Here is a 12,799-nt window from a genome sequence, read left to right as displayed (position 1 = left end):
AAAGCTAGCTTTGTCTGTATGCAATGAGTTTTTCAGCCTTCCTACTTCCTTGGAGTTTTTTCCCCTCTTTTATTCTCTTGTTCTTTGTCCTCTCTTGTTTTTCTGAGGAAAATATAGAATTCAGGGTATTCCCTTTCTTGGCCTCAGTTGGTTGTGCAGCTGTTTCTCTGTGTATCAAAAAGCAAGTTAAGGAGCAAAGACTTGAAGTAAAGCAGGATTAAAAATGAAAGACAATTTATTAGAAGTGAAAAAGTTTAGAAACCTTTAAAAATCCATTTTATAGACCACAGTTAAAATAGTTCCACACAGTTGAAATTTACAGTATGAATAGTCAAACATATGTAAGGCAATTCCCAAGACACAAGACTCAACAATTTAAATTAGTTCATAGTCTCTTTAAGGTGAATAAAAAAGATATATTAACTATAACTATATTTTCCAACATATTCAAACAGCGGTATGGCTACAAGAGGAGTCTCTCTTTTTAACTGTTATTTTCAACACCGTGTTATGTAAGTGAGAAACATACTGATTTTTGGCATAACATCTCTAGGTAACTTGTAATTGTGGCAGTCTTCAGAACAGATTTGATATTCCTCAGTGCGATGTGCTAGCAAACATTCCCTTACATTTTAATAACTTTTGGCACTTAGGGATTCTCTGGTGTGTACTAGTGTTTTGCTCATGGATACGGTGGTTTTAAGTGACGGCGTTGGATTTTGTGGCTCGATCTGGATTTTTTTTGCTAACCTGCTATTTTCTGTTAGTCTTACAGATAGCACACTTACGTTCTAACCTGAACATAATTTGGTGACAGCTCAGAAAGTTGCTTTCTAGTTTATCAACTTTTAGGTGATCTGTGGATAGGAATAAGCAGAGCATATGGGACAAACCCTTCCTCCAGAGTTACTATCTGCTGGGTACAGCCCTCTGTGGTGACTTAAGTGAGGCAGCAGCAGGAGATGGCAGTAAAACTTCAGGAGAGAGCCTGGGCAACACTAACTAATCAAGTTTTTGAGCTTTGTTTTTCCCTCTGTGGGGATGCAAGCCACTTAGTGTACACTAAAGAAAGGTACATCAGGGACACTTCTGGTTGATTCCTCTGGTTTGAAGTGAGTATGTCATTTTTGTGATTTGAGTCTCTCTTGGAAGCAGTTACTCAGCAATGCTTGCTCTAGATATTGAAGGAAAGGCTGCAAGGAGGCTTTCTTTTTTCAGTCCTTGCCTAGCTGGTTACTGCTAAGGCAACTCACTAGTCACAACGCTAGCAAAAACATACCAGTAGGTTTTCTAAAGGTGCTGTAAGTGCATTCTGTTCTAACACAGTATTTTTCCCTTTGGAAAGAGCCTTAAGAGGAGGAAATAAGTTTGAGCCCTGATAAAATACTAGTGGTTGTGGCTGGTGCTTAGTGTGCCTTTTTTTGTGTGTGTGTACGTAGCCAGTATATAGTTGTTGCACGTATTACATGAAATGAACAATTATTTGGCTGGTTTTGAGCTGTCCATTGCCCACCTCTGTGCAGTGGCATCATGTAGCTGTACAATCAAATATTGGTTCCCTCTATGGCTTGAAATCTTCTGGCCGGATCTTCATCTCGACTCTTTTCAGGGAATAGGTTGATCCATGCCACCCGTACCAGGTGATGCCATCCATGTTCTTGGTGTGTTCTCCTTTGCGGTAGTAAACCCCGTTCAGATTGGAATCTGTGCAGCAGTTGTACCAATATCCACCTTTTTCAGAGAACAAATTAATAGATTCTGGTGAGCAGTTTACGCAAAATGGCTACATTTAGTATAAATAACAAGAATACTCTTCCCTGAGGAGAGTGACCAGAATGCAGCATTTAATCCCTGGATCCTATCACTCCAATAGGTGGGATTGCAGGTGAATTCAAAACTTAAAATAGATACTAAATACATAAAGGCTTTATAGTTAGAGAGTCAAATTAGTCCAGTAGCTTTTCATGAAGTTGCTCATTCCTCTTAAAATTTTTCCCTGACATGTTTCTGATTCTGAGAGTCACCATAGGAAACGAATTTGGGTTCTTAGTTTCAGCATCTTAAGGCATTTAAAAGGTTTCTGGACTCTGCAAGTAAGCTGAGCTATTTTATTGAGACTGATATCAACAATTTTATTTGTATGTCACATGGTGGCACTATGGGGAAATTAAAAATAAAGGGCAAGATGCAGTGAAGACAATTATCTTTGTGACAGACCTCATATAAAGATAATAAATTGAATGAAGAGAGTAACCTCATTAGAGGCTCTTAGTAGAGTAGGAATAAAGATTAGAATTCGGGTTGAATCTTGAGGTTCATGTAGGATAAAAATATAGGAGAATAATTACAAGTCCCTATTGCTAGAACTTGAGAACTCATTAAAATATAAGAAAAAAATAATACCTTCTATCTAGACATTAATAACTTCCTGCATCACTGAATTGCATCAACACCTGAGATAATCTGGCAGATTGGCAGAGGCACATAGGGGGCTGGAAAGCATACACGATATAATTTGAAGAGTATTGATGTTTATAACACAGTCTGTCCTGTGTAAATCAGCTTTAACTGCCAGATTTCCCACAAAACCAGTAAGTGTGTATTCCAGAACTGGTCACCTCTCCCTTGATTTTCCATCCAGCTGCTACTTACTAGTTTCTTGGAAAGGGGGAGTCTTGGGCTCTCTGCAAATTACCCAGGCAGCTCTCTCAGGACAGGAAGGTGTTTATGTGTGTTTTACCTTTACGGAACTGGGCACAGTCATCCACACACTTGTCGTTGTCCTTGTCCTTCGTGCTGAAGGCTGTGTTGTTGTGGTACCGGAGGGAATCACGCCCTGTGTTGCCAGTGTAATTCCCCACAAAAAGACGATAGCTGTTTATTTCGTTGCTCAGGGTGAATTGCTTATACTGCGCATAGCGTATGTTGCCTTCCCAGTCCTGCCACAGAACAGTGAAGAAGAAATAGGTCCTGTTAGAATAGTTATGAAAAGACTCCACCATCTATGGTTATATATACTGCATGTTGCATATCTTTTCTCAGTCCTAGTTTTTTCATGAGTTTTTTTCTGTCTCGCACAAACTGAAGAAACTTACCTGTTAAGGCAAAAAAACTTTCCAGAACAAAGCATCTTATTTCCAAGTCTTATCTGCACTGGTATTAAACAATGTGTGGAAACCTTGTGCGCAGCTCTTGCATTCAACATCCTTGTCTCTGAAAGAGTGACTTTTAGATATAAATCCTTCCAGCTCACTTTTCCCATTATACATATCCCGTCCCTCAAAGCTGTTGCACCAGCTATCAACTAGTCTAAGTCAAACGCACGCCTTTAGTAGACTGTAGAAATAGTTTTGGGGTAATACAATGCAAACTCCTTTGTACACAGGCTGGCAGGAAGTGCTGCAAGAGGAGAAGACTCAGAGTCTTTAAAACTGTGGGGTGGCTCTGTGAATCTTTAAATCTGAGGTTGTCAGCAGTTTGATCTCTGTCTGCAGTGAGTGCCGTAGGATTCTCTGGAGCCCCACGCATTCCCTAAAACATGATCTGTATGCAGACAGAAGGTTGTCCTACTGACTTTGCGCGCTTGAGAACATAATTCCGTGTTGTCCTTGAATGTATCACTAGGTCCATCCTACCTCCTTCTCCTGTAATTAAAGCCTGCAAATTCTTTGGGCCTTCTACAGAGATAGGAGATGGTATCTGCTACTGGAGAATCACTTAGTACGAAAACCCTGTTGCTGCTGAAATTGAGAAATTATTAATTACCTCTAACTCCACTCGGAGAACAGTGGGGCGTCTTGAAAGTCGGTAGATGTTCTCATTTCCCAGCCAAAAATCTCCCCGAATATTGCCAAATCCTTCCCTGTATTGCTTCCAGTCCCTATTGAAAGATGTCAAGCCAACTTTACGTCTTTGGATGATAGTCCAGCCGCCTCCATCTGTCTCCATGTCACAGAACACCTAGAAAAAGAAAAAAAGCAATGTTTACTTGTCAGTAGTCTTAGAAAGGATCAATTCTTTTAACACAAGACATTATTCCAGGTTTCACAACTTGAGGAAATTCTGATTTTGTTTAAGTCATGGAAAAAATTATTGAATAAACCCTTTTTCTGTTTTCCCTCTTAAATATACACTCTTTACTTCCTTGAAGTTTGCCTACATAAAGATGCTGATTCAAAGTGCGAGGTATCAGAACTCAGTATGTGCTTTATTAATAGAGAAGGATTTCTTGATGATATTTGAAGAGACATGTCATATACATTGTGTATGTGACATCCTTACCTCCAGATCTGGACTCCCCAAAAATTCATCAGGCGGTAGCTTGTAAACACCCGAGATCCGGTAATTCCTCTGGTAAAGTGATGAGCAGTCATAGACAGCATCTACTTGAATCAGAACCAGAAAGTAAGAGTCTGAACAAGAACAATTTCCCTGTAAGTGTGGTTTCTGTAAAGCTTAGTTCATAGCACAAGGAGTAATTAAGTGAAGACTTCCCACAAGTCTAATGTTTTCCTGAAACGGTTTAGTTTTGATCTATGCATGCATTGGAAAAAAGAGATTGTAGCAGGGACTTCGTGATGGGGTTTTTTTGTTGTTGTTCAGTTGTTTTGGTTTTTGTTTTTCCACCTCTCCTATTCAAAGAGACATCTCTGCCTTCTCTTCACGGTCACATTGCTGTGTGTGTCTGTGCTGGAAGGTAGAAAGGTACATATACTTGCTGTCTGCCCCCCAGATAATAAAGGCTTATCTGACAGAACGGGTAGGCCTGCTGCCAGGTGCCTGTTTTGATTGTGTGCTTGAACAGGTCAGCTAAGCTTGCGGTTGAGGTGTATTTGCTCAGCACTTTTTGCACGAGACCCTGTGACAGCGACGGTGGCTTTGAGCTGCAGTCAGTCAGTCAGTTTGCAAGCCTCCTTTCCTCCCTGTGCAGGAGCTGACTTGAAGATAGTAAAATGCACAGCTATTCTTCTGAGGAAGATAAACTAGCTGAAGTAAGGCTTTATTCCTTCTGACAGTTTTCGGTTTAGTACAGACTAGATGTCTCTTACCTGGTGAGACACATCTGTTTTAAATACCTTCTGGGCCAGTGTCTTCTGTGTGTTATTGTGTTTTTTTTCCAAACCTTTACGATAGCTCCAAAGAGACTTGTTATGGTAAAATTTTTGTTTAAGACCTACTGTAAACAGTGGTGTATCAAAACTAGCCAAGTGGAACTTTCTGTACTAAGAATTTAGTAAATAGATTTAGAAGGTTTTCCTTTGCATTTAAAAAAAAAAAAAAAAAAATCCAAAGTCTTTTGGCAAACCCAATCATCCCAGACAACAACAATCTCTTTCTAAGGAAGTTTTAAACTTATTGCAGTGAATTTCACATGGAGAGAAAAGCCAACAAAAATGACGTATTCTTTTAGAAGTAGCTTTACAGGTAGCTGACCTACAAAATGCACCTGCATTCCACGTTTAGTACAGGCCTGTGCAATCACTGTGTGCAATGAAATTTTTCCCTCAGGGAAGAGAGAATTTTGAACAACTTAACTGTGTTCTGGCTAGGCTTATATCACAGCTTGTGTCTTGCATCATTTACAGCTTCGAATTTTTGAGAATTATCATTCAGAGTGGATCACTCATTTACTCTCGTTCAGAGATAGTCATAAAAATACAATTACAAATCTCCAGTAACGCTTGGAGAGCATTTCTAATTGTTTTACCACCTTCTAGTGCCCTGACAGAACTCTGAATACAGAGGATATTACTGCCAGAGCCCTTCCCTGACAAAGCCAGCTCCCTTTCTTTTTGGATTGGTACTGTAGTGCTCAGAAAATGAAATATTAGACTGAGTTCCTTACTGTACAAATACAGTACCTGTTCAGGTTTTCCACTCCCTGATAACAGACATACAGATATTAAAATACAGCTGGGTTTTTGAACTTCTGACAGACAAATTCAAACTAATTTTCTCAAGATCACCTGCCTACAGAAGTATTCAGTATGCATACTTGCTAATCACATTAGTGGGACATGCTAGCATTAAGAACGAGTCGTTAGTTTGATTTGTACATTAAGAGGTGTATCTGGGAGCTTGGCAACTCCCTTCTTACCAGCTGAAGTTTGTGTGACCGTCTGAGCTGCCTGGAGTTGCATGATATCTATCTGGTTGTTCATTTCGGAGTACTTGCTCTCGGCATCGATGAGGCGGGACTCCATCTGCTTGGTGCTCCCTTCCAGCTCCATCACCTGCATGACCACGTTCACCCAGTCACCTTCCTGCTTCTTGCTCAGCTCCTGCAGCATTCTGCTCAGGTTGGCCACTTGCAACTTCAGCTCTTTCATCTCATCACAGCAGCCTGTCATCTTGGACTGTGTGTTCCCGTTGATCATCCTCCTTTTGGGAGGCTTCTGCAGCAGTGCTGGGTAGATTGCCACAGACACAGTGACAATGCAGAGCCATGCCAGCTGAGCACTGGATCTTGCTGGCATTTTTGCTTACAGCAACAGAAAACTTCCAGCTGACTGTGGGTAGTCCAAATGTAGCTGGGGTAGGTATGAAACTTTCTGCAAGTGCTACAGCAGGCTGGTACCTAGCTTTCTTCCAATGAAGTAACTCTGAAGGTGGAGCCTGAAGTAATGGCTTTTTTTTTTTTTTTTTTCAAACCGCTCCTGTCAGAGTCTATGTGCTTTGGAAGTCTGTCTCAAAGCATTTTATATACTATTTTTCTGTTTACACCCACTCCCCTGAAGCTATGAAGAGCTTTCTGGCCCCTCCCAGTTCATCTATTCATATCAGGTGTTTACAGGGTGAAATTGGAACAGGTTTCAGCCAAGAGATGTTGGGGAGAGCAGGAGGGACTTCACTCAGTTCTGTCTTGAAGGGGTGTGGGAGAGGGCTAGGAAGGGAGGAGAGTTTCCAGCAATTATTGCCTGCTGGACTGTAGCCCTCTTGGTGACTAGTTCTGGCACTTGAGTAACGTAAGAGCATTAAAGGTGCAGAATGTGAAAAGGCTGCCCAACAGGATGAGTTTATAAAAGTTCAAGAAAGGTAACTCCCTAGCAGGTAGCCAGCCCTAGCTGCAACAAGTCCTACTAATATGTTCCCCAGAAGTTGTGGGGGGTTACTCTGTGCTTGCAGTATTTATTAATTTAGGTAATATTTTAGCAAATTCATCAGTTCAGCATCTAATCCTCCTGTCTGTGGACACTAGTGTCTCTGCACTCTTTGTGCACTGTAGAATTCAGTGCTGTTCTTTTTAGAGCCGGGTTATCTGAGGGTGGGATGGAAAGAAGTCTGCAAAATATGTAAGTCAAAACCTATGCCTCTGTTTACTCATGGTGCACAAGTGAAAGGACATAAAGTAATTGCTGAAAGACAGTCTAACTAAAATTGACAAGAGATGGTTTTTCTACAGGCAATGTGGTCACTCTAACTCCACTATTATGGAGGCCAGTTTATTAAGAAGATTTTAAGAGGGGGGAAAAAAAAAATCTCTGGGTAATTAAAATGTCCACAGTTACATAAAGTGTAGGTGTAAGAGTAAATCTTAGACATTCAGAGTGTAGGTCAGCTATCAGCTGGCTGAGATAGTGACCTCTAGTCTCCTCTTTTGTATCTCTTAACAATTCAAAAGTTGATTATGGCTGTTAGATCCCAAAGTTGAACAGTTCCAGCAATGGTGCAGCCTTTTGCAAAAGGTCTGCAGCTCTTGTTTTAGGTCCTTACGGGTAAGTTGTTTCTCCACAGACCAGCTGCTCTATAATTGCCTGACATGTGGGCTCTTGCATCTTCCTGCAAAGTTTCTGGTTGTGATAAGTGGCAGAGATAGGGTGCGAGTGAAGGAGTAGATGGCTCATGTGTCTGCTCCTGGGGTGAATGCCATTAAAGCTTCTTGGTATCCAAGAAAAGAAAAGAAAGCTGATCTTGCTCCTTTTACAAAGAAAATGACAACAAACTCAACTGAGACATGCAATTCCACCTAAACTTCTTTTCCTGATCCAAAGTGGCTGCAGGATTTCTGCTTGATTAGAAAAGCCTTGCTGATGTGACAGCCACTTCTAGAGAAATAGGAGGCGCAATTTCTTGTTGGTGCAGTTTCTCTTCCCCCTTAGCTTTGTTACACTTACTGCTAGATGCTTTGTTTCTGCCTATGATTTTCACTGCAGCTGGCTAATAGTTTTTCTGCAGAACAGTAACGAGAGACCCCACAGGGTGCAAAGATTTAGGAAGATGAAAGCATCAAAGCAGTGAAGGGGTGGGATATGAATACAGATGTTTCATAAACCTGAATTTTCTTAGGGATCTTTTGGAAGAGGTCAGAACTAGTCATCTCCAAATAGGCAGCGTAAGGGTCTTGAGTGTCGTTGTAGGTGACTGCCTGTTGCTGTACTTCAGGCAGAAACCACTGTAGTCTGTAGTATCAGCTGCTGAGGCTACTGTGTGGTATCGGTGACCTGAGGTGTTTCCAGAGCTATGCAAGTACAATTTGATTAAAGTACAAGGATACCTCCAGAGCAGACCGTAGGCTTCAGTCACGTTTTTGTCATGGACATTCCAGAAACCTTCCATAGCAAAATTGCTTTTTATACTTTAGACAAGAAAGTGCCACTGCACATGGATGAAAGCCTGACCTTTTTGTTCTGCCTCTAATCCTGTCTGAGCCCTCTTCCAGCTGGAGCCTCTGTCATTCCCAGAGGCAAATTCTTCTCAGGCTTCCTGTGATGAGAAACATGTTTTTGTCGAAGTTGAAACAAAGAAAAGGACAGGCCAGACTCTAGCTTCTCCATCCCAAAAAGCCACCCTCCTAACACTGCCATCGTGTTACATAGGACTTTGATCCGTTCTGCTGCTGCTCTCACTCACTGTAACTCTTTAACCGTCTTGTACGGTCTGAATTTCACACACACTCACATCATGAGGGGCAGATGCGGAAGAGGGGAGCCACTTGTAGGTCCATGCGTTCCCTCTTGATACAAATTTTGGAAGGACCCAGGATTCAGCCAAGCTCTTTATTGGACACAGATGTTACAAAGCAGTGCAGTGCCTCCAAATCCCCTCTCTAAACTGGAGTATTTGATTGGAAATGAGACAGCCAGGGTTTTATTTTGGGTTCAGCCTGTGATTTGTGTATCTTAACGCAAGCCATCTTTCTTTTGTGTACTTTGATTTACCTGTTTTAAAAAAGAGATAAAACTTTATTCTCTCACTGAGTTCTGTGTAAGGGGATAACAACAGACGTGTTATGCAGGAATGGAAAAGAGCACAAATTCTTCCCATCTGTCATTACTTTTGAGAAAGCATTAAGAGAGATTTGAGCAGACATATCTCCCTTGGCAGAGACCTTGGCCTTAATGGAATTTGACTTCTTTATGAGTATTTGAGAGATGAATCTTTCCCTGTTGCATGGAGAACTGAGTGTGGTTACTTAAGCAGCAGTAGCTACTGATGCTGGTTGTTGCCAGATTAGGTCAGCTGTAGAAGCTGACAGTCTGTAGGAAATGGTTCCACTGTTCTGTACTGGGGTACTTACAACTTGAATTCAGGATCCTGTTATATTTTGGAAGGAGGCATGGTTTTGGGCATAACTAGGGAACAACTAGTTCCGTGATTACGGAGCGGGTCCTAATCCTATTTTTTCCTTTCCTTCAGTACTTACTGATACAGAAATCCAGTATTATTTGGTCTGAAACCCATTGCTCTAGTTTTCCTCCATTATATCTTGTATGTGGAAATACTCTGCTATATGGTAGCTGAAAGGATGAGATCCTGAAGTCAAGAACATGAGGCAAATCCTTTTTGACTTTAACGATGTAGGCTTTAAGTGGCTGGGAGAATTGAGACTAAACATTGTTGTGGTTAGTTTGTCTCTTATGCTTAGAATGTTGGTTTTTGTTACCAAATTCAAGTATATCAGTATTCCTTGATTAGAACCAGGTATGTCTTGTCCCTGGAGGGCTGGATTAAATCGGAGGTGGGTTTAAATGACTGCCTTCTCTGGGAAGCTGTTCTGGCAGGTGTATGTGAGGCTGAGACAAGAAGAAAAGCTCAGCGCCCTGTGGCTATTTATTTGGGAGTCAGTCATTGCAAAACTCTTAATATGCATCTGGCAAATGCTGAGAATCTGGCATTCCTGGTGCCTGCTGAGATGGCAGAGGTTCTCATCAGCTCTCTCCTGGCAGATCGCAGGAGTCCACGCTTTGCTGAAGCTCTGAAATACTACTTTCCCCTCCCAGGGGGTGTGAGACTGTTCACCTCTGGCTTTGAAGATGCCTATAAATGTTCTAACATTCACTCTGCTATAGTTGTGCAGTAATTACTAAATCCCTAGTAAAGTCAAAGTTGTTTTCTACTGCAGATCTCTGAAGTTAGATAGGAACAGGTGGAACAAGTGAAAGGGCTTGATGAGAAACAAAACATGGATACTTCCTGCACTCATTTGTGCTTTCTTTTTAATTTAATGTGTACTTTCTTTGCATAACCAACGCACAAAGACTCTGGCTCTGTGTTTCACCTTTTCCTGCTGAATATCTTCCTTGGCATTTTTGTTTTCTTCTCTGCGTTTGCTGAATCTGGTTAATAAAGAAGATGTGATACAAAACTTTTTGCATCCTGAGCAGCAGGGCTGGGTAAGAATTTTATTGTAATGGTTTTCACCAATTTCCCTTTCAGAGCTCATAAATGTTTTTATTTGATTTGCAAGCGTTTATATCACGATTGGGAATTTAGCCAGTTTTAATGCCTGTGGGCGATGTGGTGTGCTCTTGCTGAAAAGTCGAAGAGGCTGCTGCTCTGGCCTGTGAGCAGTCAATCGTCACAACTGTTTATTGAAAACAGCTCTTTGCTGGTATTGGTTTCTCAAACATATTTGTTCGCAGCATGGGAATAATTTTTAGTGGCATGATGGAAAAGCATTGGGTTTTAAAGTTGTTTTAGGGGCAACTGGTTGTTTTCTGAGGTTTGTTGAATGAAGGGCTCAGGGATGCCTGAACACAAATAAACTGTAGAATTGGGGAAACTGGCCAACGAAGCCAATTTGTTTTGCCAGAGGATTATCTGTTCCCCAAAGTATCCACAAAGTAGCAGTGTCTTCCACTTCTAATCCCAGAAGCAAGCTCTCAGCACTTCTTCAGAAGGAAAAACAAACTTGACTTAGGTTGGTAAAATCTGTCACATAAAGGAGCTTTTTAAACAAACTTGGGCAGTCTTTTAAAAAAAAAAAAAAAAGAGTTTGGCTTCTTGTCTAGACATTGCACACAAGCTGCTGTATTGCAAAAAATAAGGTTTCTCTACCAAGTTTTGAGATGGCAATAGGAAATGTGTGTACTCCCTCATAGATAGGCTTGGGACCTCCTGAAAAGGCCCTGCTTAAGTTTTTCATTTTTCTGGGAAGATGGGGAAGGGTCCAGTCTCTTACATTAAATTTTCAAGAACTCAGAAGTATTTTGAGTGACAGAGAATATTGTTAGAGACCTTCAAGGATATGGGAAGCCCTCAAGGATATTGGAAGACTGGAAAGCTCCCAGAACTGTATAAAAGAGAATATTTCTAGTAAACATCAGACTTTTATGCCTCGGGTTTGTGGATGAGAAAAGTCCATCACTTGAGTGCTCTTCCTGCTGAAGACAGTAATGTTTTTCATTCCCAGTTCATGTCTGGTTTCTGTTTAAATAGCCCTTAAAATATACAAGCAATAGCAGTACATTTCTCTTAAATAGTGTTCTTTTTTGTGATTCTAGCTTAGTGTGCTACATTTTAGTCCTTTGCACATCCAAGACTTATATTTTTATTTGATATCTTAATACTCAAACGGTAGGTTTATGTAACATTTCACTACTAATAAAATTCAAAAGTTTAATATTTTTGTCCAAGGTTTTTATATCGGGAGCTTGCCAAGGGCAGTCACTCTTGCCAATTACTGTGTCACTCCATCCCTACAAAATTTCCTTTATCAGAAGGCTTGTTACATGTTCATATTCCACTCATGATCAAATAGGTGGACAGATTAGGGTTGGATGGGAGGATTGGATATTATCCTGGCTACAATACAGATATTGATTAATAAATGGGGAGAGAGGGGGAAATTGCCTATAATCTTGGATTTAACTGTCTTCTCACAAGGCTTTTCATGCCAGTTTCCTTATCCGGCTGCCCCTTACAGCTGCTGAAGATTGTGCACTTGGAATACAGGAATGAATGCTTTTGTAATTGTGATTGACATCAGTTTTAGTTCTACTGTGCTGCATTGTATGCATTGAGTCCAAGTGAGCCAAACGCATACAAAACTTTATTGATGGAAATCAGTTTTGCAACTGATTAATCCTCATTTTGAAGGAAAGTTAAAGGATCTTACATTGTTTTGTTGTTTCTTCTAATCGCTTTGTTTATTGCATAAAATGTGAAATTAAATGGTGGATATTAAACAGTGAAATGAGTGCATTAGTTCAAAGTATATCAAAATCTTGTTGGTATGTCTTAGATAATCTTGTTATTTCTCTGGACTCCCATTTAATAGTCTGCTTGCGAACACAAGGACAGCTCTGCCTCGAAATCATTTCAGAAGATTTTATGTATGTACCTGTGGCATTTGAAATACGTAATTTTGAAATAATTTACTTGAGCATTGATACTGGAAGATTCTGCCAGTCCATACCAGGCAGCATAGCTGAATATTTCGGCCTTTCCTGAAAGGATAACATATGTAACCTCCAACCTACCAAACTTACACCTAAAAACTTTCACGAGAGGAGTTATGGTAGTTGTCTTTTATGACCTGCTGCTGAGCCTTCAAGTAAAGTAGGTGGTAGTAGTGGCT

General features: G+C 40.7%; 2 protein-coding genes across 6 annotated transcripts in view; one reads left to right on the top strand and one right to left on the bottom strand.

The window, feature by feature from the left end:
* MTOR (mechanistic target of rapamycin kinase) overlaps positions 1–12,799 on the top strand; it is a 67,975-nt gene that overhangs the window by 22,218 nt on the left and 32,958 nt on the right. The gene's annotated exons all lie outside the window — the stretch shown is intronic.
* ANGPTL7 (angiopoietin like 7) lies at positions 1,423–6,526 on the bottom strand. 2 transcript variants are annotated; one of them, XM_086764603.1, is made up of 5 exons: positions 6,098–6,526; positions 4,282–4,385; positions 3,766–3,960; positions 2,741–2,939; positions 1,423–1,731 (listed from the first exon to the last, which is right to left on the bottom strand). In XM_086764603.1, the coding sequence occupies exons 1-5, from the start codon at positions 6,474–6,476 to the stop codon at positions 1,562–1,564; spliced, it is 1,047 nt and encodes a 348-aa protein (XP_086620729.1). In that variant the 5' UTR covers positions 6,477–6,526; the 3' UTR covers positions 1,423–1,561. The 2 variants fall into 2 exon arrangements, with proteins under 2 accessions (XP_086620729.1, XP_010127672.1); XM_010129370.2 differs by having other exon boundaries at positions 4,282–4,382.

This window comes from Chlamydotis macqueenii, chromosome 21 (assembly GCF_036417535.1).
Source record: "Chlamydotis macqueenii isolate bChlMac1 chromosome 21, bChlMac1.mat, whole genome shotgun sequence".
NCBI lineage: Eukaryota > Metazoa > Chordata > Aves > Otidiformes > Otididae > Chlamydotis > Chlamydotis macqueenii.
The sequence above is the reverse complement of the archived record's forward strand: the minus strand, read 5'-3'. Positions and strand labels throughout refer to the sequence as shown.